We start from the raw sequence: 26,568 nt of genomic DNA on the forward strand, positions 1-26,568 counted from the left end.
TCACACCACTGCACTCCAGCCTGGGTGACAGTGAGACTGTCTCAAAAACAAACAAAAGAGTTGTAGATGTGGCCAGGCATTGGTGGCACACGCCTGTAATCCCAGGGCTTTGGGAAGCTAAGGCAGGAGGGTCACTTGTGTCCAAGAGCTAGAGACCAGCCCATGGAACAGGACAAAACCTCCCCCAAAAAAAGTGACAGATGGAACTGGGATAGAAAGACGAGAGCTGAAAAAACAACACTCTGTCAGTGTGTGTGTGCCTGTGTGTGTGTTTTGAGACAGAGTCTCACTGTTGTCCAGGCTGGAGTGCAGTGGTGTGACCTCAGCTCACTTCAACCTCCACCTCCTGGATTTGAGCGATTTTCTTGCCTCGTTCGGCCTCCTGAGTAGCTGGGATTACAGACTTGTGCCACCACACCCAGATAATTTTTTTGTATTTTCTAGTAGAGGTGGGGTTTCTCCAAGCAGGTGATCTGCTGGCCTCAGCCTCCTAAGGTGCTGCGATTACAGATGTGAGCCACCGCGCTCAGCCTATCAGTGTTCTTTCACACTGGATTTGGTAAAAGTAAGAGGGCTGGGCACAGTGGCCCATGCCCAACACTTTGGGAGGCCAAGGGGGGAGGATCACTTGAGCCCAGGACTTCAAGACCAGCCTGGGAAACATAGAGAAAATCCTTCTCTACAAAAAACTTAAAAATTAACTAAACCTGGTGGCGCGTGCCTGTAGTCCCAGCTTCCCAGCTACTTGAGAGGCTCGACTAAGCCCAGGTTACAGTGAGCTATGATTATGCCACTGCACTCCAGCCTGAGTGACAGAAACAGACCTGTCTCGAAAAAAAAAAAAAAGTACCTTGAGTGAGTGGTAGGAGAAGCCAGAAGCCAAATTCAAAAGGGTTAAGCAGTAAGTGATGATAGTAAGAAAGTGAAATAAACACAGGTTCCTCCAGACACCTCCCTGATCTAGTCTTGTTCCAGAAACATTGTGGTAGCAGGGTTTTACATTTTATTTTGCGCTCCGTGGCCCTCCAGATAGTAATTTGGATGATTAAGTGAAACTCTTCTTAGGTTAAGTGTCCTAGTCCACGCTAAAACCATCTTGTTGGTCTCTCTGACGCTGTCAGCGACCAGTACCAGGGCCCGGCTTGTCCCCGCTGCCCGCCGCGTCCCTGGCCCGTATGTGGGAAGCGAAGGCAGTGAGCATTTCCACAGCGGTGAGATGAGCGCCGCGCATAATCAGGCGATGCCCGTCTCCTGGGGAAGAAACAAACGAGTCAGATAGGGAGGGACGGCAGGGCTGGGGCTTAGGGGCGCGCGGGCTGTTTGCTGTCCCCTCCTGCCCGTCTCTCCACCAAGCCCACCGAACAGCACGTCCACGCAGGGCTCGGAGCCGTCGTGCCTCACGTCCGCAATCACTGAGCAGTTGAGATTAGTTGAGCGGACCTTCTCGCTGCTCACCGCCTGGAGGAAGGTCCTACGGTGGAAAACCAGAGTGAGCGCCAGGCTGAGGGCTTAAAGCCCTGGCTGAAGGAGGGCGCACCACTTCCCGCTTCTACCCACTTCCCCTTCGTACCTCGTCGATTCCACGTTTTTCTCGAAGGGGCAGAATTGAACCCGAACCTGCTTTACAGGCCACAGACCAAGCCGAGCCAAGGCAGCTGCCATGGTGACCTCCACCCCGGAAGAGCTCGTGCAGGCGGAAGTGTCGCATAGCGTTAGGCCGTGAATGGCTGTGCTTCTGCGGGATAGAGACTTCCGGCCGTCGGCAGGCAAGCAGGCTTGCGAACCGCAGCTCAGGGCTCCCCAGCCCAGGCGGAGGAAGTCAGGAAGGAGAGAGGTGGTTTCGGCACAATGCATGGGGGAGCCCAAAGTAGGCGGTCAGCAAATACAACCTATCATTAATAGTCCTCTCATACGATGGTGAAAGCCATAAATAAATGGCGCCAAAAACCTTTTGGCACGAATATACGCCTGTTTTCTGCAGCTTTTCTCCTTCTGTACCCTGCTGGGCCAGATCTGGGCTAACTCGATCTGAAGTCCTGGCTCCTTCCAAAGAGAACTAACACAAGCCAGGATGATCCACACCAGAAGGTAAACACCATTCAGGTAACTGAAGATTAAACACAGTGAGCTCTGAATAGCCAAAGCTTCAGCGTGAAAGTACTACAGCCTAATATTCGTAAATGACTGAAAATAGTAATAGGAAGGGCAGTACAGGGTAATACAGTCCTTGGGGCTGATCCAGGTGTAGAAATGCCTATTACACCTCTGTGGTTCCCCATGAATTAGCCTGGCTCGGGGGACTTAAGTTGAAGTGCATTCTAGCCTGTTTTCTTTTTCTTTTTCATTTTTTTGAGACAAAGTTTTGCTTTTGTTGCCCAGGCTGGAATGCAATGGCGAGATCTCGGCTCACTGCAATCTCTGCCTCCAGGATTCAAGCGATTCTTCTGCCTCAGCCTCCTGAGTAGCTGGGACTACAGGCGCGTGCCACCACGCCCGGCTAATTTTTTGTATTTTTAGTAGAGGCAGGGTTTCACTGCGTTAGCCAGGATGGTCTTGATCGGACCTAGTGATCGGCCTCCCAAATTGCTGGGATTACAGGCGTGAGCCACCGCGCGCAGCTGAGCACTCAACTCTTTATCCCTGAGATGTCTTCAGTGATGGAGAACTAGGCCTGAACCTCCCAAGGGTGCTGACCTTCAGGTTCCAGGCTGTGGTCTTGCTCTTTATTCTGGATTCCAGATGCTGGAGTGATCTTTTTTTTTTTTTGAGACAGAGTTTCACCCTTGTTGCCCTGGCTGGAGTGCAATGGCACAATCTCAGCTCACCGCAACCTCTGCCTCCCAGGTTCAAGCGATTCTCCTGCCTCAGCCTCCTGAGTAGCTGGGATTACAGGCATGCGCCACCACGCCTGGCTAATTTTGTATTTTCAGTAAAGACAGGGTTTCTCCACGTTGGTCAGGCTGGTCTCGAATTCCCGACCTCAGGTGATCCACCCGCCTCAGCCTCCCAAAGTGCTGGGATTACAGGCATGAGCCACCATGCCCTGCCTAATCTTGGATTCTTTTTTTTTTTTTGAGACAGTCTCTCGCTGTCACCCAGGCTGGAGTGCAGTGGCTCAGTCTCGGCTCACTGCAAGCTCCATCTCCCAGGTTCACATCATTCTCCTGCCTCAGCCTCCTGAGTAGCTGGGACTACAGGCGCCCACCACCGCGCCCGGCTACTTTTTTGTATTTTTAGTGGAGACTGGGTTTCACTGTGTTAGCCAGGATGGTCTTGATCTCCTGACCTCATGATCCGCCTGCCTTGGCCTCCCAAAGTGCTGGGATTACAGGTGTGAGCCATTGTGCCCAGCCCCTAATCTTGGATACTTAAGCCCAGGCTCTTTGTAGCTTATTCTCCAGTATGCTTTCCTCCAAGCTTCCAGTTCTAGGCTTCCTTAATATGTAATTCCAAATGTCTGGATTTTTCCAGCTAGAGATGGGGCGCTCTTAACTTTCTGGCTCCTGGTCCCAGGCTCCTTAGGATTCAGGACTAGTTCGCAGGCAGGAAAAAAATGGCAGGTGCCAACGGGGTCGCTGGTGTTGCCTGAGGGCAAGCCAGGCCTGCTGATTTCCCACTAGGTAGCCCTCCAGGCTAGGTCCCCCTCCCCCTAGTGTGCTTTGCAGCTGAGCTGTCTGGGCTGGAGATGTTCCAGGCTGGAGAGGGGGCTCCAAGCTCTCCAGGCTATTGAGGCAGCTGCTGGGCAATTCCGTGGTCTGGACCTCCTGACAAGCACCTGGTAAGGCAGAAGCAGAAGGTAGGTGGCTGGTGGGGATATACTGAAGCCAGATCAATGGTGAGAACAGGGTTTGGGACACACAAAGCGGTGAGCGAAGGGGAGTGACTCACAGCAACAGGGGGACCTCCTGTGGACTTGAGACTTGCGCAGGGGCTGCTGCAACAGACACAGCAGGGCTCCATCCAGCTGCTGGAAGATGCTGAGCATAAGCAGCGTCTGGCGGAGATCAGGGGACAGGCTCCACTGCTCCTCTTCCAGCAACTCCCTGACCACTCCAAAGTCTTGTCTGAGCTGCAACGCTCCCTGCAGGCTGAAGGCAGAGGTACAGTATGGCTACTTGACCCTCCTGCCTCTCCCACTTATCCCCTTCCTTTTCCCTGTTCCATTCACCCCCTGCCACTTCCGCCTTTACTCCTGACCTGAACCGAATCCCATGGGTAAGAATGTGGTCCAGCCAGGCACCCACGATGGCTGTCAGTGCCTGACCGAGGGCAGGGGCCTGGGCTTGGGGTGGCAACCCTTGCAATCCTTGCAACACAGGCTCCAGTATGGTGCGGACCACTAAACCAGCATACTCACTAGGAGCACTGGGAAGTTCTGGAGTAGAGAAGACAGAATATAAGGCTGTGGAGATCCACTGAACTCCTAAATGGAGTGTTTGGGAGAAGAGGGTAGGATTTCAGGAGGGAAGGGAACAGAAGCTGAGGACAAGGATGGAGACAGTGGAGGGGAACCAGGATTTGGCAGGGCTGAGACACTATTACCCCCTTGGAACCCTGGAAGGAGAAGCTGGGATGAGGAGTTACCAGGACAGAGATGAAGCCGCCAGTACCGACCCCGTGGCATGTAGAGCTTGAAACCTTGCATGGCTTGTTTATGACATTCTTGAGAAAAGAGACGTAGTGACTCTTCAGGCAGGAGCTGTAGGGATAGGGAGAAAGTAAAAGGGGCTTGTCAAATTATGATGATCCTGCATATCTAAGGAGCTCTATGTCCAACTTGACATCCATAAAACCCCAGAATTGTTGCATAGTTGTGTATGCCTGGCCATTTTTTGAGGAGCAATGCCATAGTTGTCATTGGGTTTTCCAAGAGGTCTGGACTCAAATTATGAACAATTGTCCTAGGGTTACCTTGCTCTCCCCAGTTTGGTTCAAAAGATGGAAAATCCTTGAGGTTAATTTTATTATACAGGAGCTTTAAGGAAAAAGACATACCCTGCCCCAACCCCCACAACACACACACAGAGTACATGCCAGAGAGAGGGATTGTATGATCTGCAATGGGCCAGAGGTTGAGGGAAGAAAGGGGAATTACAGTGACCTTTTATTTTTGAGACAGAGTCTTGCTCTGTCGCCCAGACTGAAGTGCAGTGGCATGATCTCGGCTCATTGCAACCTCTGCCTCCCAGGTTCAAGTGATTCTCCTGCCTCAGGCTCCCAAGTAGGTGGGACTACAGGAGTGCACCACTGCACCCAGCTAATTTTTGTATTTTTAGTAGAGACAAGGTTTTGCCATGTTGGTCAGGCTGTTCTTGAACTCCTGATCTCAGGTTATCTGCCTGCCTCTGCCTCCCAAAGTGCTGGGATTACAGATGTTAGCCACTACACCCAGCCTACAATGATCTTTTGGTTATCACCTACAAAAGGAAGACAATAACTGTATGTAGACCAGAAGCAATGACTATTTGAATGTTCTGAGACTCAGGAAGTTTTGGAATGTCCTTACATTGAAGGGCATTGTTATTATATATTATTATTCTTGACAGCCCACTCCAGAGCAATATAGCAAGAAAAGACCTATATGCCGGTTTTGTTTCTTTGGTTTGATAGATTGTTTTTGGAGGGAAAGAACACAGCAATAAAGCTGGTTTCTGCTCTACAGCCCATCTTGAGGGAGAGGAACCCTAATAAATGTGGTTAATGACAGCTGCTCTATAAAGAAATGGTAGATGCCAGGGAGCCTGAAGACAGGATAGACCTGGGTGGGGGGTAGACATGGAGTGGAGCCCATATGGCTCCTGGCACATCTGACAACCTGTCTAAATCCAAAATCTTCCTCTCTTCTCCAGTAAATGCAAACCCCCTTCTCCTTCCTTATTTATGTCAAGGAAATTACCCTTTTGTCAATGGACTTTTGTTAGGAGCCTCTGTACTCAACACTAAGGGAATACAAGGTGCAGAGTATGTGACAGTCTCTCCCCGAACCACTGGGATCTTACAGTCCAAACAGGGAGAAAACTTATAATGCCTCTTTTTTTTTTTTTTTTTTTTTTTTTTTTTTTTTTTTTTTTTTTTTTTGAGACGGAGTCTCGCTCTGTCGCCCAGGCTAGAGTGCTGTGGCCGGATCTCAGCTCACTGCAAGCTCCGCCTCCCGGGCTCATGCCATTCTCCTGCCTCAGCCTCCCGAGTAGCTGGGACTACAGGCGCCCGCCACCTCGCCCGGCTAATTTTTTTTTTTTTATATTTTTTAGTAGAGACGGGGTTTCACCTTGTTAGCCAGGATGGTCTCGATCTCCTGACCTCATGATCCGCCCGTCTCGGCCTCCCAAAGTGCTGGGATTACAGGCTTGAGCCACCGCGCCCGGCATAATGCCTCTTTTTTTATTGAGACGGAGTTTCACTCTTGTTGCCCAAGCTGGAGTGGAGTTGTGCAATCTCAGCTCGCTGCAACCTCTGCCTCCCAGGTTCAACTGATTCTCATGCCTCAGCCTCTGAGCAGCTGGGGTTACAGGCACCCGTCACCATGCCCAGCTAATTTTTGTATTTTTAGTAGAGATGGGGTTTCACTATGTTGGCCAGGCTGGTCACAAACTCATCTCAAATGATCTGCCCATCTCGGCCTCCCAAAATGCTGGGATTACTGCCTTTCTGCTCTTACAATGTCACCCCATCACTCATGAGGTAAAGCCCAAATTCTTGGGCCTGGTGTTCATGCCCTCCACAATTTGATGCCAAATTGCTTACTACTTTACCCACACACCCAACCCCGGTGAACATACCCACAAAAGGAACCTCTGCTCTGGTAAGGCCACCTCTCTGCTACTCCCCCAAGGATCGACAAACTGCCCACTTCCAGTAACCCCAGCCACTCCTCTGAGGCTTCCCAGCCACCATTTCCAGCAGTAGGCCATGTATGGAGCTTTCTGTAAACCACATGCCCACTATAGCCTTCCTTCCTCAGGGCTCTATGACCGTCACTGTGTGCAGTACTCATGATGAGCCAGCTCTAGGGCATGTTGAGTTTAAGTAGATAGCAGTAAATTGAGGTAGAAATGCCCAACAGGCAAATGCAGATGTTTGACTAGAACTCTGGGAGCAGGCTGGGCGCGGTGGCTCATGCCTGTAATCCCAGCACCTTGGGAGGCCAAGGAGGTGGATTGCTTGAGCTCAAGAGTTCAAGAACAGGGCACATGTTTTCAGGATCTCCTGAGGCTGTGTCACAAGACAAACTTTTAATTAAAACAAATATATATATTTTTTGAGTCTCACTCTGTTGCCCAGGCTGGAGTGCAATGGCATGCTCTCGGCTCACTGCAACCTCCACCTCCCAGATTCAAGTGATTCTCCTGCCTCAGCCTCCAAAGTAGCTGGGGTTACAGGCGTGCACCACAATGTCCAGCTAATTTTTGTATTTTTAGAAGAGACAGGGTTTCACCATGTTGGCCAGGCCAGTCTTGATCTCCTAACCTCAGATGATCTGCCTGCCTCGGCTTCCCAAAGTGCTGGGATTACAGGTGTGAGCCACTGCATCTGGCCAAAAAAGTTTCCTGTTTTGTTTTCTTTGAGACAGAGTTTTCGTTCTTATTGCCCAGGCTGGAGTGCAATGGTACTATCTCGGCTCACTGCAACCTCTGCCTCCTGGGTTCAGGCGATTCTCCTGCGTCAACCTCCCGAGTAGCTGGGATTACAGGCCCCCACCACCATACCAGTACTTTTTTGTATTTTTAGTAGAGACGGGGTTTCACCATGTTGGTCAGGCTGGTCTTAAACTCCTGACCTCAGGCGATCCACCCACCTCAGCCTCCCAAAAAAGTTTTTAAAAAAAGTTCAAGACCAGCCTGGGCAAGACGGCAAAACCTTGTCTCTACAAAAAAAAAAAAAAAAAAAAAGTAGCTGGGCATTGGTTGGGCAGGGTGGCTCACACCTATAATCCCAGAACTTTGGGAGGCTGAGGCAGGTGGATCACCTGAGGCCAGGGGTTCGAGACCAGCTTGGCCAACATGGTGAAACCTATCTCTACTAAAAATACAAAAATTAGCCGGGCGTGGTGGTGGGTGCCTGTAATCCCAGCCACTCAGGAGGCTGAGGCAGGAGAATCACTTGAACCCAAGAGGTGAAGATTGCAGTGAGTGGTGATCATGCCACTGCACTCCAGCCTGGGTGACAGAGTGAGACTCCTTCTCAAAAAAAAAAAAAAAAAAAAGTAGCTAGGCATTGTGGCTTGCATCTGTGATCCCAGCTACTCAGGAGGCTGAGGTGGGAGGATTGCTTGAGCCCAGGAGGTGGAGGTTGCAGTGAGCCAAGATCACATAACTGCACTTCAGCCTGGGTGACAGTGAGACCCTGTCTTAGAAAAAAAAAAAAAAAAAGAACTCTGGGACCCAAGACACTGTGGGTAAGCAGGAATACAGAGAGAAAAGCAGAGAGTTAAGGACTGAACCCTAGAGCCATGCCCCTATTCAGGGCAAAGAGGAGAAAACTGAGCAGGGAAACAAAAACCAGACATCTTCGACATAGGAACAGATAAATGTACAAAATGGGGAAGAAAAACTATAATGGCTTTATTCATAAATATAAAAGAAAATGTTAGGAGAAACAGGCAAACATGGATGAAGGTTACTACTGTGAAACAGAAATCAGAGGTGAGCGAGGGCAAACAGTGCTATTTTTTCATTAGTTTTATAAAATAATATTCTGTTTCACTTTTTAAACTACAGACATGCATTATTTTATTTTTTGAGACAGGATCTCTCACTGTATTGCCTAGGCTGGCTGGAATGCAGTGGCTATCACAGCTTACTGCAGCCTCGGCCTCCTGGGCTCAAACGATCCTCTTGCCTCAGCCTCCCAAGTAGCTGGGACTACAGGTGCATGCCACCATGCTCAGCTAAATTTTTAAATTTTTGTAGAGATAGGGGTCTGTGTTGCTTAGGGTGGTCTCGCTATGTTGCCCCTGGTGGTCTCAAACTCCTGGCCTCAAGCAGTCCTCTTGCCTTGGCCTCCCAAAGCATTAATAAAAATACAAATTAAACTTCTAAGAGAGGAGAAATGTGCCAATAACTGGTAAGTAAAGAGAAAGATGCAATCATGTATTCTGAATTTCCTCTTTAAAATATACCTAAGAGTAACCAAATCATTCATGAAGGCAAGTTTTTCTTCATAGGAGTAATCCAACTCATAAATGAAGTAGGAATGATGAGAATTGAAATGTTACCCCTTTACAACCTCTAATGAAATAGTGAATCGAGGCAATGATCCGCTGATGCCATCACAAAACGAGAGTCTGGCATTACTGGGGAGAGGGTAGGGGATACACAGATGAAATTGACCATGAGTTGATAATTGTTAAATGCTTGGTGATAGACATATGGGAGTCCATTATATACCTCTCTCTACATTTGTACATGTTTGAAATTTTCCATAGTAAAATGTTAAAGGGGCCAGGCATGGTGGCGCATGCCTGTAATCCCAGCGCTTTGAGAGACCAAGGTAGGTGGATCACTTGAGCTCAGGGGTCCAAGACCAGATTGGGCAACATGGTGAAACCCTATCTCTACCAAAAAAAATACAAAAGTTAGCCAGGTGTGGTGGCACAAGCCTGTAGTCTCAGCTACTAGGGAGGCTGAGGTGGGAGGAGCGTTTGAGCCCAGAAGGTAGAGGCTGCAGTGAGCTGAGATTGTGCCACTGCACTCCAGCCTGGGTGACAAAGTGAGACCCTGTCTCAGAGAAAAAAAAAAAAGTTAAAGAGAACAAAAAATAAAAAATGAACAGAGCAAAAAAAGATAAACTTAGAGACTCCAAGGAGATTCCAAGTTACTGAGATGCTCTACTCTTCCCACCCCTGATACTTGGCACAGAACACAGGGTCTTAAACTGCCACTGTTAAGGCCCCTGTTCTCACCTGGATCTGTGCAGTCAGCTTCTGGATCTCCAGGCCCAGCTGCTGCTCCACTTCCAGAGCTAAGCTTTCCTCTGAGGCCAGGTTAGACAAAGCTTCTGCCTCATGCAATAGAGGCTTTGGGTGGAAACAGGAAGTGAGGGCTCAGCCTAGCTCAGGCTGCTCCCCTCCCTACTCCCCAGGCACTCACAGGTAAGTCCTTTTGGATCAGGAGCAGGAAGGAAGCTGGGTCCCATGCTGCCAAGTACTGCTGAGCTCTGCCCAGGAACCAAAGCAAGGTGGTCTGCAGGGTACAGAGACCTAGGGCGACAGGTGCAGGATCTGGGGATTTGAGCAGCAGAGTGAGTATCTTAGGGGTCATTGAGTACCTTTGGGAAGAGGTAGATTTCAGAACAAAGAAAAGAGATATCCTCAACTGCTTTGTCTCCCCAGACCCAGCCCCTTGTCTCACCTGCAGGCTGGCAGAAAATCACTCGTAACCTGGGCTCTCGAAGGGCATCCAAGAGAGGAGGAAAGAGCTGCTGCAAAAGTTCAGCAGTGCGAGACGATGTGGGAAGGCTGCTCTGACCCTCAAGAGCTGATCCCAAGGCCTGGCAGAAACCTGAGGATGAGAGAGTATAGTGTGGTGGGAAAGCGGTAACCTGGGACTTATGTCACCCCCAGTGCCCCTTTCTTCTCACCTTGGTCCCAGCTCCAGATAAGCGACTGATGAAGTAAGCTGTGACACAAGGAAGCCAGCTCCCTCTCACACTCCTGAGGCAGGGATGCTAGTGGGAGAAATGACTCTGGAGCCTGAAAACAAGGTCTCACTTTCCACAACCCCTGCCCACTCAATGATGAGGGAAGAAGGCATGCTTCCTCCAAGACCAGGACTGGGGTGGAAAGCAAGACTTCGCCTTGAAAGTTCAGAAGATATAGTCTGAACCCAGGGATGTTCATTCTAAAGGGTCTGCTTTTGCCTTCAGGATGGAAGGTGAGTGAGTTTGCCAGGGGGAAGGAAGAGACCCCAGCCTTCCCAAACGCCCACCCAAGCCCATCACTCACCCTGACCCAGTGCCTGACTCAGCTGTTGCGCTGTTGCCCTGAGGTCCCTCCAAGGTCCCAGATTTAGGTCCAGACTCTGAGCACAGGCTGCCCACAGCAGGGTCCAATATTGGCTCCACAAGGCTCCAGCCCCTCCAAGCCGTAGTTCACAGCTGGCTGAACCCGCCACGCCCCCCACCAGGCCCAGCAGCCCTGGTAGCAGATCCCGCTCCTCATGGCACTGCCTGCAGAGCTGGTCCCTCAATCCCGATCCCCGGAGCCCCTCGTCCAGCCGACTTGCCACCTGGCAACCCCGCTCCCCCGTCAAGAGGCGGAGCACACGGGACGTGGGGAAAGGACGTGCAGCCCCCGGGACGTGGCTCAAGGTTTTTCCCTGTAGCGTGTGATAGGCGGGAAGTGCCAGGAGAAGTTCGGCAAGTTGGGATGACAGGCCTGGGCTGGCGAGCTCCCGGCCGAGAGCGCGAAGCTGCATCTCGATGACAGCCTCCAGGCACTGGGCGGCTAGTCCGATGGGGCGCGCTAGCAGCAGCGGCTCGAGAGTCTCCCCAAGGCCGATTTGCAGGACTGCCCCTTGGGAAGGGTGCAGCTGCAGGTCGCGGCACCACTGGGGCAAGGGGCTAGGGCCGCCGGATGGCGAGCCAGGACTCAGGGTCTTCATGAGGTGCACAGCCGCCTGTAGGTGGCAGGCGCAGTCTCGGGCCTGGAGGAGCTGCTCCCGCTCGCGAAGCAGCCGCAGCAACACGGCCCGGAGACGCTGCAGCGCGGGAGGGATCGGGCCGCCACTTGCGGGCCCTCGCCTCCAGCCCGCAGCGTCAGCCTCATAATCCTCGCTCACACCCGCCGGCGTCGGCCACCACGGCGTCCCTCCAGAAGTTCCGCCCGGCCAACCGTGAACCTCCCCGCGAAGAGCGCCTGTTTGCCTTCTCTCCCACTGCTCCTCCCCAGTGCCCCCGGGTTGCGCCCTCAGCGGGGGCACGATAATAAGTGGAGGCAGGCTACCAGAGCGAGACGCCCGAGCCATGGGGCGGCGAGTCCAGAACGAACCTAGCGATTCCCACTTCCCCGCACGAACCAACGCCCACGGTAGCTCGGACTTCGCCCCATTCCAAGAGCCGTTTTCTCCAGTCCAGGAGTCGCGGGGACCTTCATGGACCCTCTCGTACTCCGTAATGGGAGGCTTCTGCCCCTAACAAAGATGGCCGCCTTCTCTGTCCCACCCCGCCCTTTGGCTGATATCAAATACTAGACTGTCTTTCACTTCCGGGTCACTGTAGACGCGATGGCGCCGATTCCGAAGGCTGTGGAGAGGATCAAGCTAGGTGAGCAGTATGACAAGACCAGAGAGGGTCTAGGAGGGCACAGGCAGCCCCTCTTCGGTCCACCTGTGGTCTGAACGTTTGGAGTAGGATTTTATGCAGAGGGCAGAGGGCAGAGAGTCGAGGGTGGAGTAGGGAGGACTCAAGCCCATCTATCCCAAGCCCGCTGACGAGGCTCCGCCTTCCTTTCCTGTAGACTGCCCTCTGCGGCCCAGTTGCCCACTGGAGGTCGCTGCTGTACCCAAACTTTGCAAGGAATTCGGTCCAGAGGATTACCGCGAAGAGGTAAAAGCGACCCCCAGTTTCCCCCAGTCCCGCTCATTTTGGTCACGCCTTTTTTAAATCAGCTGTGCAGAAACCGGCGACGGGTGAGCGCCAGACGGGGCCCTGGAGGCTTTGGGGAGTTGTAGTCTCCGGCCATGCCCTTGAGGATCGTAGGCAAGTGAGGGGCGGGGGACCAGGAGGATGATCCTGCTGTAACAGATGCTCCAAGTGGATAGAATTGAGCAGGCAAGGGTCTCTGAGGTGAGGATTAGGGAGTGGGTACGAGTTCGTTGGGGAAAGATGTTATGGAGGCCGGGCGCGGTGGCTTGTGCCTGTAATCTCAACACTTTGGGAGACTGAGATGGGAGGATTGCTTGAACCCACGAGTTCGAGACCAGCCTGGGCAACATAGTGAGACCCCCCCCCCCGTCTCTACAAAAATGTTTTTTAAAAATTTAGCCGCGTGGTGGGTGGGGGATATCTGGAGCGCAAGAGGTCGAGGTTGCAGTGAACCGTGATCATGCCACTGCACTCCAGCCTGGGGAACAGTGAGAGTCTGTCTAAAAAAATTTTTAAAAAGCCAGGCCCAGTGGCTCACACCTGTAATCCCAGCACTTTGGGAGGCTTAGGCGGGCGGAACACTTGAGGTCCGTGTTTCCAGACCATCCTGGCCAACATAGTGAAACCCCATCTCTACCAAAAATACAAAAAACTAGCTGGGCGTGGTGGTGTGCACCTGTACTCCCAGCCACTCGGGTGGCTGAGGCAGGAGGATCACTTGAACCTGGGAGGCAGAGGTTACAGTGAGCTGAGATCACACCACTGCACTCCAGCCTGGGCAACAGAGGGAGAGTCCATCTCAAAAAAAAGAAAAAATATTTTTTTATAAATGGAGGGGACGGTGTGAGCAAAGACAGTAAAACAAGGAAAAGTTGAGAGAACTTTACTAAAGTGAGACCAGAGTGGAGAATTTGGTTCGAACAGTAAAAGATGGGGCGGGCAGATGGTTTGAAAGGCTTTGACTTAGCACAGGGATTTGGATGTTCTCAGTAGGCAGCAGGGTTTTTTTGTTTTTTGGTTTTTTTGAGATGGAGTCTCACTCTGTCACCCAGGCTGGAGTGCAGTGGTGTGAACTTGGCTCACTGCAACCTCCACCTCCCTGGTTCAAGCAATTTTTCTGCCTCAGCCTCCTGAGTAGCTGGGACTACAGGCACATGCCACCACTCCCAGCTAATTTTTGTATTTTTAGTAGAGACCGGGTTTCACTATGTTGGCCAGCATAGTCTCGATCTCTTGACCTCGTGATCCACCCGTCTTGGCCTCCCAAAGTGATGGGATTACAGGCGTGAGCCGCCATGCCCGGTAGACAGCAGGGTTTCTGAAGGAGGGACAGGATCAGATTTGGAAGCCTTGATGCACTATACTCCCTAGAATCTCAAACTCAAGCCCAAAAGTTAATTTAATTAACTTTTGTTAATTTATCATGTTTGCAAATTGGTTGCTTTTCTTCTAATTCCAATTTTGGTTAATAACATAAACTTTCATTTAGTTGTTTAATCTAGAAATCTGATAATCATTTTATATCCCTTTCCTTTACCTCACACATGTAGTCAGTCACTAAAATCTAGTTTTTGTTTTGTTTTTTTTTGAGACGGGGTCTCCCTGTATCTCCCAGACTGGAGTGCAGTGGCGCGATCTTGGCTCACTGCAAGCTTCACCTCCCGGGTTCACGCCATTCTCCTGCCTCAGCCTCCCTAGTAGCTGGGACTACAGGCGCCCGCCACCATGCCTGGCTAATTTTTTGTATTTACAGGGTTTCACCATGTTAGCCAGGATGGTCTCGATCTCCTGACCTCGTGATCCACCCTCCTCGGCCTCCCAAAGTGCTGGGATTACAGGCATGAGCCACCACGCCCGGCCTTTTTTTTTTTTTTTTTGAGACGGAGTCTCACTCTGTCGCCCAGACTGGAGTGCAGTGGCGCCATCTCCACTCACTGCAACCTCCGCCTCCTGGATTCAGGCAAATCTGCCTCAGCCTACTGAGTAGCTGAGATGACAGACGCCTCCCACCACGCCCAGCTAATTTTTGTATTTTTAGTAGAGAGGGGTTTCACCATATTGGCCAGGCTGGTCTCAAACTCCTGACATTGTGATCCACCCGTCTCGGCTTCCCAGAGTGCTGGGATTACAGACGTGAGCCACCGTGCCAGCCACTAAAATCTACTTCTGAAATGTCTCTTGACAGAAGCACCTCATTTCCGTTCCTGGTCTCGCTGCCACTCCTTTAGATCAAGACTCCTTATATCTGGCCTGAACTAAACGTTACATCCATAGCCTCATCTTCCCTCAGCAGTATTTCTTTTTCTTTTTCTTTTCTTTTTTCTTTTTTTTTTTTTTGAGACGGAGTTTTGCTCTTGTTGTCCAGGCTGGAGTGCAATGGTGCAATCTTGGCTCACAGCAACCTCCGCCTCCCGGGTTCAAGCAATTCTCCTGCCTCAGCCTTCCGAGTAGCTGGGATTACAGGCATGCGCCACCATGCCTGGATAATTTTGTATTTTTGTAGAGACTGCGTTTCTCCATGTTGGTCATGCTGATCTCAAACTCCAGACCTCAGGTGATCCGCCTGCCTTGACTTCCCAAAGTGCTGGGATTACAGGCGTGAGCCACCATGCCCGGCCACTGCGCCCAGCTGTCTCAACACTATTTCATTTGATTGTTTCATTCCCCAAATCAAGTCCACTGCTATCATTGACAAGATAAAGTCCACACTCACGGTCAGGCGCGGTGGCTCACACCTGTAATCCCAACACTTTGGGAGGTTGATGCGGGCGGATCATGAGGTCAGGAGACGGAGACCATCCTGGCCAACATGGTGAAACACCATCTCTACTAAAATACAAAAAATTAGCCGGGTGTGGTGGTGGGTGCCTGTAGTCCCAGCTACTCAGGAGGCTGAGGCAAGAGAATCGCTTGAACCCAGGAGATGGAGGTTGCAGTGAGTTGAGATTGTGCCATTGCACTCCAGCCTGGCGACAGGGTGAGACTCTGTCTCAAAAAAAGAAAAATTTACACTCACTGTCTCACACATGTTTCTTCACACACAGTTCCTGGCTCTGTCTCTATTGGAATAGCCTCCTGACCAATCTCTTTGTTTACTCAGCACACACAGAATACCACCTATGTACTGGACACTGTTGTAGGTACTGGGAGACAGCAGTAAACCAAACAGACAAAAATCTTTCTATTCAACAAATTAGGAGCATCTAATGAGGGCAGCCAGTAAACAAATAAATAAGCAACATAGTATGTTACATATGAGAAGTACAAAGAAAAAGCAAGAAGGAGGATAGGGAATGCTAGTGGAGTTGGGAAGTTTCTCCTTCTAAAAGGAGTGGTCAGACCAAGTGTGGTGGCTCACGCCTGTAATCCCAGCACTTTGGGAGGCTGAGGCAGGCGGATCACCTGAGGTCAGGAGTTCGAGACCAGTCTGACCAACATGGAGAAACCCCGTCTCTACTAAAAAATACAAAATTAGCTGGGCATGGTGGCGCATGCCTGTAACCCCAGCTACTCCAGAGGCTGAGGCAGGAGAATCACTTGAACCCTGGAGGCGGAGGTTGCAGTGAGCCAAGTTCATGCCATTCACTCCAGCCTGGGCAACAAGGGCAAAACTCCACCTCAAAAAAAAAAAAAAAAAAGGAGTGGTCAGAGAAGGCCTCTCTGAGAAAGTGACATTTACGTAGAGATCTAAAAAGGACGAAGGGGTGAGCTGTTCACTGGGGAAAGAGCATTCCAGGCAAAGTAAAGTGCAAAGCCCTAAGATGGTAGCACAGTTGGTATGTTGTGGGAACTTCCAAGGACACTACTGTGGCTGGAGGAGAGTGACAAGATAGCAGAAGATTCACAGTGATATTGGGGGACTAGATCATATGTGGGGGCCATGTAGTGAATTCAAAGAGTAGCACAGACTGTGGTTTGGGGACTGGTAGTAGAAGGTCAAGGAAATACCTGTTTGTTTTTTTGAGACAGTCTCGCTCTGTTGCCCAGGCTGGAGTGCAGTGACACGATCTCGGCTCACCACAACCTCCACCTCCCAGTTTCAAGCAATTCTCCTACCTCAGCCTCCCAAGTAGGTAGGATTACAGGTGCGTGCCACCACGCCTGGCTGATTTTTGTATTTTTAGCAGAGACGGGTTTCACCATGTTGGTCAGGCTGGTCTCAAACTCCTGACCTCAAGTGATCCACTTGCCTCAGCCTCCCAAAGTGCTGAGATTACAGGCGTGAGCCACTGCACCCAGCTTTTTTTTTTTTTTAATTTATTTTTATTTTTTATTTTTAATGATGACTACACTGGTTTGAGAAAGAAGAGAGAGGAAATACAGTAGATATTTGAGTGGCACATCCTGAGGAGGCTGCCTAACATGGGGCAGAGAGCATACTTTATTGATTTATTTATTATTTATTTATTTATTTATGTTTATGAGACAGAGTCTCGCAGTGTCACCCAGTCTGGTGTGCAGTGGTGTGATCTTGGCTACTGCAACATCTGCCTCCCAGGTTCAAGCAATTCTCATGCCTAAGCCTCCTGAGTAGCTGGGACTACAGGCATGTGCCACCATGCCTGGCTCATTTTTGTATCTTTAGTATAGGTGGGGTTTTGCCGTGTTGGCCAGGCTGGTCTAAAACTCTTGACCTCAAGTGATCCACCCATCTTGGCCTCCCAAAGTGCTGGGATTATAGGCGTGAGCCACCGTGCCCAGCCATATTTATTTATGGAGACAGGGTCTCCCTCTGTTACCCAGGCTTCAGTGCAGTGGCATGATCATAGTTCACTGCAGTCTTGAACTCCTGGGCTCAAACAGTCCTTCGACTTCAGCCTCCCAAGTAGCTGGGACTATAGGCGTGCGCCACCACACCTGGCTCATTATTTATGCTTATGTTGCAGTTAGGAAGGCAAAACAAACCCACCAGGAAATTGAATTTAAGTATAGGACTGATGAAGGTGCCTAGCAGTATAAGTGGAGATGCTGTTAAGCCAGGACTGTCTTCAGAGGGAAGCCTTGGATCTAAAATTGTTTAGAAAATTGAGTATACCTCAATCATCTGAAGTCCTGCCTACAGCTTTTTTCTTTTTTTAGCATGCTGGAGTTTCTAAGTTTGTGGCTTCTAAATCAATAAATCCAAAAGATCATTGACTTCTAAGCTTCTCAGTCAGTCCTGCTCTGTTTAGGCCTGATTAGGCAAATAGGAATGTGATCATTCCTGTCTTTGAAGCTTATACTCCCTGAGGAAATGACTCTCATCAGAACCACAGAATGTGTGGGCCAGGTCTTAAAGAGTCTTGCCTTATTTTGTGAATGAGGGAGAGGTCCAAAGAAGTTAAATGACTTCTCCAGAATCGAACAGCCAGGAAGTGGCAGAGTGAAACTTGGACAAGCTGGGCATGATGGTGCACACCTGAAGTCCCATCTACTCAGGAGGCTCAGGCAGGAGGATCGCTTGAGCCTAGGTGTTTGGGTCTAGCCTGGGCAACACAGCAAGACCCTGTCTCAGAAACAAACAAAAAATAGTTGGTCGGGCATGGTGGCTCACGCCTGCAATCCCAGCACTTTGGGAGGCCGAGGCAGGTGGGTCACTTGAGGTCAGGAGTTCAAGACAACCTGGCCAATGTGGTGAAACCCCATCTCTACTAAAAATACAAATGGCATTGTGGCGCGTGTCTGTAATCCCAGCTACTTGGGAGGGTGAGGCAGGAGAATCGCTTGAACACCGGAGGCAGAGATTGCAGTGAGCTGAGATTGTGCCATTGCACTCCAGCCTGGGTGACAGAGCAAGACTCCGCCTCAAAAGAAAAAATAACCTCAGATGCAGGTGGCTCCACTCCAGCACAATGCCCTTTGCAATTCCATGCTGCTTGGCCAATGAGGAGACCAATAGAAAGCAATCAATAACAAGGTTCTAAATTGTGTAACACAGACCACGCAGGTGTAGATTAGTTGGAGGGGGCAGAGGTAATTGGAGATGAAAGGATCTGGGAAGGTTTGAAGGGAGATAGAATTTGAACTGGACCTTGCAGGTAAGGCACGATGTGGTGAGAAAGAAGCTCAGAGTTAGGAGGGATTGGAGAGCAGCTGGGGGAAGGCCCCAAGGCTGGAGGGAGCCTGGTGGTGGGAGGGAGGACAGCAGTGAAGCAGGGGATGATTAAAAGGAGGGTTAGAAAGGTCAGTCTGGGAGCCTTTTGGAAGGCTCTGAATCCTAGGCCGAGGAACTAGGTTCAACGCTGCCTATGGCCTTGGCAGTGGGGGATTATTGGATGTCCCTGAGTAGGGAAGTAATTTCTTAGAGCTTAGTTTTGTGGAGAAACAGATGAGGTTCAGAGGAGTGGCCAGCCAGGAGCTGCTGTACTTGTTTAGGTGTGAGCTAACCTCAGGGTGGGTTACGTGGGGCTGTTCATACTGCAGATATGACAGGGCGCCTAGCTTAAAGAGCAGGTGGGAGAGTTTCATTCCAGGGGCTTCAGTGTGGCTAACTCAGGTTGAGGAGAGAAGATCCTGGATAGTGGAGAAGGCCAGGCTGAATACCATACTCAACCCTTGGGAAGGCGGGAGAGCAGCCAGGGGAGGTGATTCACTACAAAAGCCAGGGGCAGCAGATTTTGTGGTGCTGAGGAGGGAGAGGTCAGAGCCAGTGAGAGTCTTGGGCTGGATGGCTGGTTGGTGGCTGCCATGGTGGAGAGATCATGCCAGCGAAGCCCTCGCTCTCTCCAGGAACTGCCCCCAACACCAGCCTCCCCTCCCCTCCCCCTCCCAGGACATAGTGGATTTTCTTCGACGGCTTGTGGAGAGTGATCCCCAGGGCCTGCACCGGATCCATGTGGATGGGAGCAGCGGGCGGCTGCAGCTGTGGCACCATGGTGGGGAGTGCAGGGGCTGGGCCCAGGGATCGAGGCTGGTACCCTGGGAGGGCTGACCCTCAGATGCACCCCTGTCTCATGTTCTTTCTTTCCTGTCTCTTTCTCCCTCCTGACAGATTACCTCCTGGGCCACTTGGATGATGAAGGGAAATCAACTCGACAGAGTGACAGGGGCAAGGGGGCTGAGGGACTGGGCACCTACTGTGGTCTCCGCAAGTCCTTTCTGTATCCTCCCCAAGAGTCTGAGCCCTGCCCTCAAAGCCCTTCTGCCTCTGCCACCTTCCGCAGTGTCTCAGACAGCCTGCTTCAGGTGGCCATGCCCCAGAAGCTCCTGGTGACAGAAGAGGTGAGATTCTCAGGAGAGGGCTTTGCCGTCCCTCAGGGTTCTTTCAATCCCCATATTCCCATCCCTATATTCTCCCCAATTGGTACCTTTCAAGATCCTTCTGCACTGCCTGCCCCCTTTCATGTTTGCTTTCCATTTCCCTGTTTCTCCCTTTTTCTGTCACCTGCCCTTCGTCCTTCAGGAAGCCAACCGCCTGGCTGAGGAGCTGGTGGCTGAGGAGGAGCGCATGAAACAGAAAGCAGAGAAGAAGCGACTTAAGAAGAAGGTGGCTAGAGCATAGCTGGAGGGTGCAGGGGAGCCAAAGGGATTTGGGAGAGGGAAAGAGGAAGCTTTGTGGGAACAGGAGAGAGCTCAAGATGGCCTGCAGTGGATTGTCTTGCCAGGAGGACACAAGGGGCCCAGGGACTGGGGGGTCTCTCACAGGCTGTCTGGTGCAGTGGTTCTGGAATCCTACTGTGCTGCCTAGGTAGGAATCTGCCTCCTTACATGAGGCTTCTGGCTGGTGCCTCTCTTGTCTGTTTTTTCACCTGCAAAATGAGGATAATAACGATGCCTGTCTCATAGAGCTGCAAAGATGGAATGAGAAATCTTAGCCCAACAGATGACGTACAGTAAGTGTTCAAAATACATCATTATTACCATTACTATTGCAGCGTCAAAAGGAACGAAAGCGACAGGAGCGTTTGGAGCAGTACTGTGGGGAGCCCAAGGTGAGTATCTATGGCAGGTACTAAGAGCACCAAATGCCAGGAAGGTGAGGGCCAAGAAAGCAGACAGCTCCAGGTGAGCCCAGCTCTGTACCTGTCCACCTTTCTTCCAGGCCAGCGCTACCTCAGATGGGGATGAGAGCCCCCCATCCAGCCCTGGAAACCCAGTTCAGGGACAGTGTGGTGAAGAAGAGGTGAGAACCCCTTTTTTCCCTTCTTGGTCTTTGCTCATTTTCCTCCTCCTCCTCCAGAATGTACTTTATCCCCACCCCCTCCCTAACTTTCCATTTTGTTCACAGGACTCACTGGATCTGTCTAGCACTTTTGTGTCTCTGGCTTTGCGCAAGGTTGGCGATTGGCCCCTCAGTGCCCGCAGAGAGAAGGGACCGAATCAGGAGCCCCAAGGCAGGGGCCTGCCCCTCCAGAAGATGGGTCAAAAGGAAGAGAGCCCTCCAAGAAAGGAGAGGCCCCAGCAGAGTCCAAAAGCACAGGTGAGGCAGCTGAAGAACCTTTTTCAGCTGGAACCATGGAAGGGGCACAAGGATCTGCTGGGGAGGCACAGGATCTAAGGATTGACGCAGGGTCCAGTGGGAGTTCTCTGGCCCTAGGGTCAAGAGACCTGGAGTCAGGCCCCGTCACTGTCACCATGACCCCGGGTGGTTTCCTCTCTAGGAAGATAGGGCTGATACAATCTTGTAGGGCTGTCATGAGGATTACATGAGTTGTGTAATGCTAATTATAGTGTTATCTGTTTAAACAAAGGAGAAGGATTTGGGGAGGCTGAGACCTCAAGGCCTGCTTGACTTTGCACCCTATCCCCAGGCATCTCCGGGACTGCTGGCAGCTGCCTTACAACAGAGCCAGGAATTGGCAAGTGAGATCCTTTCTCTCTCCCTCCTTACCCCACCCTCCCTGGGGTAGCCCCTTCTGAACCTTCTCACCCTCTTTCCTTTCCAGAGTTGGGTACCAGCTTTGCTCAAAATGGTTTCTACCATGAGGCCGTGGTCCTCTTCACCCAGGCCTTGAAGCTCAACCCCCAGGACCACCGGTAGGTGGGGGCTTGGCCAGGGCAGGGCAGTGTTGAGGACTCAGACATTTGACCACCTTCTATCTTTATCAGGTTATTTGGAAATCGTTCCTTTTGCCATGAGCGGCTGGGTCAGCCAGTGTGGGCCCTGGCTGATGCCCAGGTGGCCCTTACCCTACGGCCTGGCTGGCCCCGGGGCCTCTTCCGCCTGGGCAAGGCCTTGATGGGACTACAGGTAATAGGTCTGGGACTGGAAACAGGAGAGATTTGGGTGGGATGGAGTCGGGAGAGGGTCTATGTTGACTTTCTAGATAAGCTTCTAGTACCAGAATGTCACAATGGTTGTGGTACTAGGAGCAGGGGCCAGTTTTGGAAAAGGTACTTTTAAGCTCCTTGACACCTTGACACCTAATCTTTTCTTTCTGATCCCTCTGGGACCAAAGCGCTTCAGAGAGGCAGCTGCTGTGTTTCAGGAGACTCTGAGAGGTGGGTCCCAGCCTGACGCAGCCCGAGAGCTCCGCTCTTGCCTTCTCCAACTCACACTGGTAAGGGGGCCAGGCCCACTGTCATGCTGAGGCAGGTATCAGGGAGAATTGGCTGGGATTGCAATACCAAGCCTCAGGTGGCTGAGGAGGGGGTGGGGAAGGATGGGTGGAATGAGAGGCATGGGCTGTCCTGCTTAGAAGAAGGATCTGGTGCCCTTCTCTCTCCCTTCTCAGCAGGGTCAGCGAGGAGGAATCTGTGTACCACCTCTATCACCTGGGGCCCTCCAGCCACTTCCCCATGCTGAGCGGGGAACCTCAGGCCTACCTTCCCTCAGGTGCCCTCGAAGCACTGCTCCGAGGTCCCCTGGCCTGTGTCCACTCTTGCATTATCCTCTGTGTCACCGAAGCCACCCGAGCCAGCCCCTCTCCCAGACTCAGAGTAGAAGGCCCCATCCTCTCCAGCCCCAGCACTCCTCAAAGGGCTGGGACATCCTGGGACTTGGGCTCCAGCATCTACCTCAGGCCAGATGAGGGGGCACCGGTCCCTGTATACATCCCATGGTGGGGGACATAGTGTGGTGACAGTTCACTGCATATTTTGAGACCTTATTCTCTAGATCCGTAGTTAATGATGCCCCTGGCAGTCATTCCTCTTGCCATGGGGAAGTTTCTGATGAGAGAAAGGAGCCCCACATCCACTGAAACATCCTTTGGTTCTCAAGCAGAAGGCTTCTTCTGGGGGCAGTAAGGAAAAATAAAACCCAACAAGGCTCAAGAAGGGAACTATAGGAAAGTTCAGGTTTTTAGGCTATAGCAGAGACAGTGAGAAAGCATCTGGGCCTTGCTCTTCCTCTTGGTCCTGGGGCCCTCATTCACCAACTAGAGCTTGGTGTGCAGGAACAGGGTCACAATGCTGAGGGGTCTTGAGTCCCACCTTTCAGCTTAATGGATGCTCACCTCTTCCCAGCCCCAGCTCATGCCCTGTTTTTCTAGCCACAGCCCCCAGATTGCTCACAGCTCCTCATGCCATTTCCTGTCCCGATAGCTGTGTATGACTCTGACCTCTCTTGTTCAGTGGTCTGGTGCTCACCTCCTCTCACTGCTAGAATATTCACCAAGGGTTGCATTCGGGAAGTCTCTTACCAGCTCCTGCTTAGAGCTGGTAGGGCCATACATGTCCACACACCCGACTGGTGGCTCTCCTGCTGAATGGGGCCTCAGCAGGTGCCCAGGCTGCTACAACCTTGGCCACTCTATTTCTCTACCCCACCATTGGGCATTGTAATTAGCCTTTCCCCATGTTAATTTATTCAGTTTTTCCAAGGGTCAACTGAATTCACCACTTCCTGTGTAAGAATCATGATCTCCTTTTAATTTCACCACTAAGATCCTGGCAGCTTCCCCTAGCTGGTTCCTCCATAGTCCTACTGGGACTGTCAGCTCATTTAAATGTGGGTCTGCAGGAGGCTTTAGCTGTCCCCCAACCCCCTTGCCTTTCACAGAGGAACCATTCATCAGGATAAATGATTATTGCTGCCCTATGGGTCTTGCTCAATACTGTTCATACCTGGAGAGAGGAGGTATTGAAACATCTCCTTTGTGTGTGACTTTCCCAAATTTTAAAAAAATTGTTTATGGTTTAGGCCCCTTAAATACTGTGTAGCAGGATGAAGTACACCATTACCAGCTGAGTCACCTTGGATGGGTCTGTCAACATCTAAGCCTCAGTTCCCTCGTCTAAAAATGAGGGTAGTCCCTACCTCATAAGGGATATTGTGAGGATAGAAAGCGAAAGTGTGAGAAAATACCTCCCAAGTGCCTGGTATATAGTGGGTGCTAAATAAACCAGTTTTTGTCTGCAACTGTCCTACATAGTCATGCTTCCCACAGTAGGAAGAGAGGAGTATGGGTGAATTGGTGCTGAAATTCACAAAATCTGTAATTCTGGGACTGTGATTCTCAAAGTGTGGTTTCTAAGCTAGCAGCATCAGCATCATCCAGGAACTTACTAAAAATGCAATTTCTCAGGCTGGGCACGGTGGCTCACGCCTGTAATCCCAGCAGGAGAGATTACAGGGAGATTACTTGGGAGGCCAAGACGGGTGGATCACCTGAGGTCAGGAGTTTGAGACCAGCCTGACCAACATGGAGAAATGCCTCCTCTACTAAAAATACAAAATGAACCAGGCGTGGTGTCACGTGCCTGTAATCCCAGCTACTCGGGAGGCTGAGGCAGGAGAATCACTTGAACCCGGGAGGCAGAGGTTGCGGTGAGCCAAGATCGCGCCATTGCACTCCAGCCTGGGTAATGAGCAAAACTCCTCTCAAAAAAAAAGAAAGAAAGAAAGAAATGCAATTTCTCAGGCCCCACCCTAGACCTTCTATGTCAGAAACCATGGGAGCAGAGCCCAGCAATTTGTGTTTCAATAACGCTACCAAGTGATCCTGATACACACTGTTCGAGGGTTTAGCTGAGCAGACCTCGATCCAGAGGCCATTTTGGTGGGACAGGTTTGAGTTTTGTTGTCCAAGGCTTGAGTGTAAGAGGTGGCAGTGCTAGCTGAGTGAGAATTTGGGAAACCTTAACGGGGAGAGAGGTTATGACTCAAAGCCAGTTAACTTGACTGGAGCCTAACTAGAAGGATTTGCCGTGAGAGTTCTTTGCTCACCCCTGGTTGGGGAGCAGGATGGGCATAGGTGGTTGTGTTTGTTCAAGGCGTGATTATATTATGGTGGTTCCATAAGAGGTCTGCTCATCTGGCTTTCCTGTTTTTGAGCAGGGACCTGCATGCTTTTGGGACTTCGGTAGGGCTCCTGGCCTCTCAAACAACGGCCACCCACCACTACTCAATGGTATTTTTGCCTTCCAGCTGAACTGGCTCCTTGTTCTAGCTTCTCAAGTAAATGTTCCCTCCCCAGTACCTTAGCCTGTTCTGGACTTCTAGCTTCTCCAAGAGTCATGTGACTCCTGACACTTTGCCCCACTTTCACCCTCCTAATTAATAGGGGTCTGACCCAGTAGCCTGAGTTGTGAGTTCCCAGGACTGGAAAGTAGGGTGACCAACCATCCTGGTTTTCCTGGAACTGAGGGATGTCCTGGAATGAGGGACTTTCAGTGTCAAAACTTGGAAAATGCTGGGCAGATGGAAAAGAGTTGATCACTCTACTGGAAATGTTCCAGAGAGGCATTATTTAGAAGGTATAAAGGGAGTACTGAGGGGGCAATGCAGTTGCAAAGAGGGTTTTTTGCATATGCATAATGGCTGACGGATTCTTAGCTCTACACCAGTGGCCACTGTCTGTTTCCATGTTGCCATTTTTCTTCCAGTTGCCGACATTTGCTAGGTTGTCATTGACTCATGCAATCCTTAATCCCTGGGGCAATTGCAGATTCCTCTTCTGTGACCACCTCCCAGCCCCACCTCAAGTCTGGCCCTGAGTTCTCTCTGCTGTTACCTTCTGCAGTGGCCAGAGATATACTCCCTTCCTCAGGTCTCTATCAGTCTCTGATCCACCCTGCGCCCACAGCCAGATTGGCCTACCCTAAACAATGGTCTCATGTCTTTCTCTCAAACCTCCAGGGACCATGCTCTAAAGTACAATGCCTAAGTTCCTACCTGTGGCCCTTTCTCCTCCCCTCTCTCTGTAAATCCTTTGCTTCTTTCCTTTAGGATCAGTCACCTTTATAGAGATCAAGAGCATGGGCTCCTGAATCGGACAAGCAAACAACTCAGTCCCTGTGCTACCACTTACAAATTGTGACCTGGCCAAGTTTCCTCAGGGTTCTGTGATTCAGTCTCCTTATCCTTAAAATGGGAAGAAAATTCTCTGTCCCGTTGGGTTATTTTAAGGATTAATACCTGCAAAGCACTTGGAACTGCTTAATAAATGGTAGTTAATTGTCTGAAAATGCCAGGTTCCCTTCTGCCTTCCAGCCTTGTTCACTCCCCAAGGAATATCCTCTCTTGGGCCCTCCACCTGCAACGAAGGCCCTAGCTGACCCCCTTGAACCCATGGCGCTTCCTTGAAAGTGGGGTTGTCACACTTAGGCAGAGGCAGGAGAAAGTCTGAAGAGAGCTGGAGGACTGACAGGAGAGAAGGGAAGCAGGAAAGACACCTGAGCTTGGTCTGTAGATTGGCTGGGACCATTGGGGAGGGGAAGGCTTGCAACTACTGAGCGTTCCCCCTCCTCTCCCCTCATACTGCAGGAGGGTGATTATCACCAGTGGAATAAATGAATGTCAGAAATGTCCACTGGCTGAGTTACGCTGGAATCCCTACCAGGCAAGGCCACTACTCCAAGCTTCACCCCAGGGGGCCAGGCCTTTCCATCCTCTGGCTGCTGGCACCATCATAGTGGGAACATTTCCAGCCCAGGGGCCTGGCAGAGGTCTTCCAGGTAGGGGTGTGGCCTCTCTGGGCACCCATCTCTTTGCCTGTGTCCCAGCGGAGGGTTCTTTTGGCAGGATGGGGAAAGGGTCAGGCACCTGTTAACAAATGACCTATGGGTAGGGAAGCAGTGTCATCACTCTGGGGCCAACCTAGGGATTTGAATCAAGGTCTCCCA

General features: G+C 51.0%; 3 protein-coding genes across 20 annotated transcripts; 1 reads left to right on the forward strand and 2 right to left on the reverse strand.

Annotated features, from left to right (window-relative positions):
* Positions 1-980: 980 nt before the first annotated feature.
* MRPL53 (mitochondrial ribosomal protein L53) lies at positions 981-2,793 on the reverse strand. Its single transcript, XM_033175212.1, has 3 exons — positions 1,571-2,793; positions 1,359-1,471; positions 981-1,251 (listed from the first exon to the last, which is right to left on the reverse strand). Exons 1-3 carry the CDS (start codon positions 1,852-1,854, stop codon positions 1,118-1,120), a joined length of 531 nt encoding a protein of 176 aa, XP_033031103.1. The 5' UTR covers positions 1,855-2,793; the 3' UTR covers positions 981-1,117.
* On the reverse strand, positions 2,723-12,122 carry CCDC142 (coiled-coil domain containing 142). Of its 7 annotated transcripts, none has more exons than XM_033175192.1 (9): positions 10,943-12,122; positions 10,579-10,665; positions 10,350-10,499; positions 10,089-10,198; positions 9,902-10,015; positions 4,585-4,699; positions 4,198-4,375; positions 3,889-4,088; positions 2,723-3,775 (listed from the first exon to the last, which is right to left on the reverse strand). In XM_033175192.1, exons 1-9 carry the CDS (start codon positions 11,961-11,963, stop codon positions 3,519-3,521), a joined length of 2,232 nt encoding a protein of 743 aa, XP_033031083.1. In that variant the 5' UTR covers positions 11,964-12,122; the 3' UTR covers positions 2,723-3,518. The 7 variants fall into 7 exon arrangements, 6 of the variants coding, with proteins under 6 accessions (XP_033031083.1, XP_033031082.1, XP_033031084.1 ...); XM_033175191.1 differs by having other exon boundaries at positions 10,089-10,219; XM_033175193.1 differs by having other exon boundaries at positions 3,219-3,775; positions 4,615-4,699; positions 10,089-10,219.
* TTC31 (tetratricopeptide repeat domain 31) lies at positions 12,080-25,911 on the forward strand. Of its 12 annotated transcripts, none has more exons than XM_033175204.1 (13): positions 12,080-12,261; positions 12,455-12,543; positions 19,334-19,436; positions 19,553-19,782; positions 19,964-20,047; positions 20,436-20,492; positions 20,603-20,683; positions 20,789-20,980; positions 21,252-21,363; positions 21,447-21,537; positions 21,610-21,751; positions 21,960-22,061; positions 25,673-25,911. In XM_033175204.1, exons 1-13 carry the CDS (start codon positions 12,222-12,224, stop codon positions 25,688-25,690), a joined length of 1,341 nt encoding a protein of 446 aa, XP_033031095.1. In that variant the 5' UTR covers positions 12,080-12,221; the 3' UTR covers positions 25,691-25,911. The 12 variants fall into 12 exon arrangements, with proteins under 12 accessions (XP_033031095.1, XP_033031089.1, XP_033031090.1 ...); XM_033175198.1 differs by lacking the exon at positions 25,673-25,911 and adding an exon at positions 22,236-23,863; XM_033175199.1 differs by lacking the exon at positions 25,673-25,911 and adding an exon at positions 22,239-23,863.
* The last annotated feature ends 657 nt before the right edge of the window (positions 25,912-26,568 follow it).

The sequence above is a fragment of the Trachypithecus francoisi genome, unplaced genomic scaffold (assembly GCF_009764315.1).
Source record: "Trachypithecus francoisi isolate TF-2019V2 unplaced genomic scaffold, Tfra_2.0 Lachesis_group17, whole genome shotgun sequence".
In the NCBI taxonomy this organism is placed as follows: Eukaryota; Metazoa; Chordata; class Mammalia; order Primates; family Cercopithecidae; genus Trachypithecus; species Trachypithecus francoisi.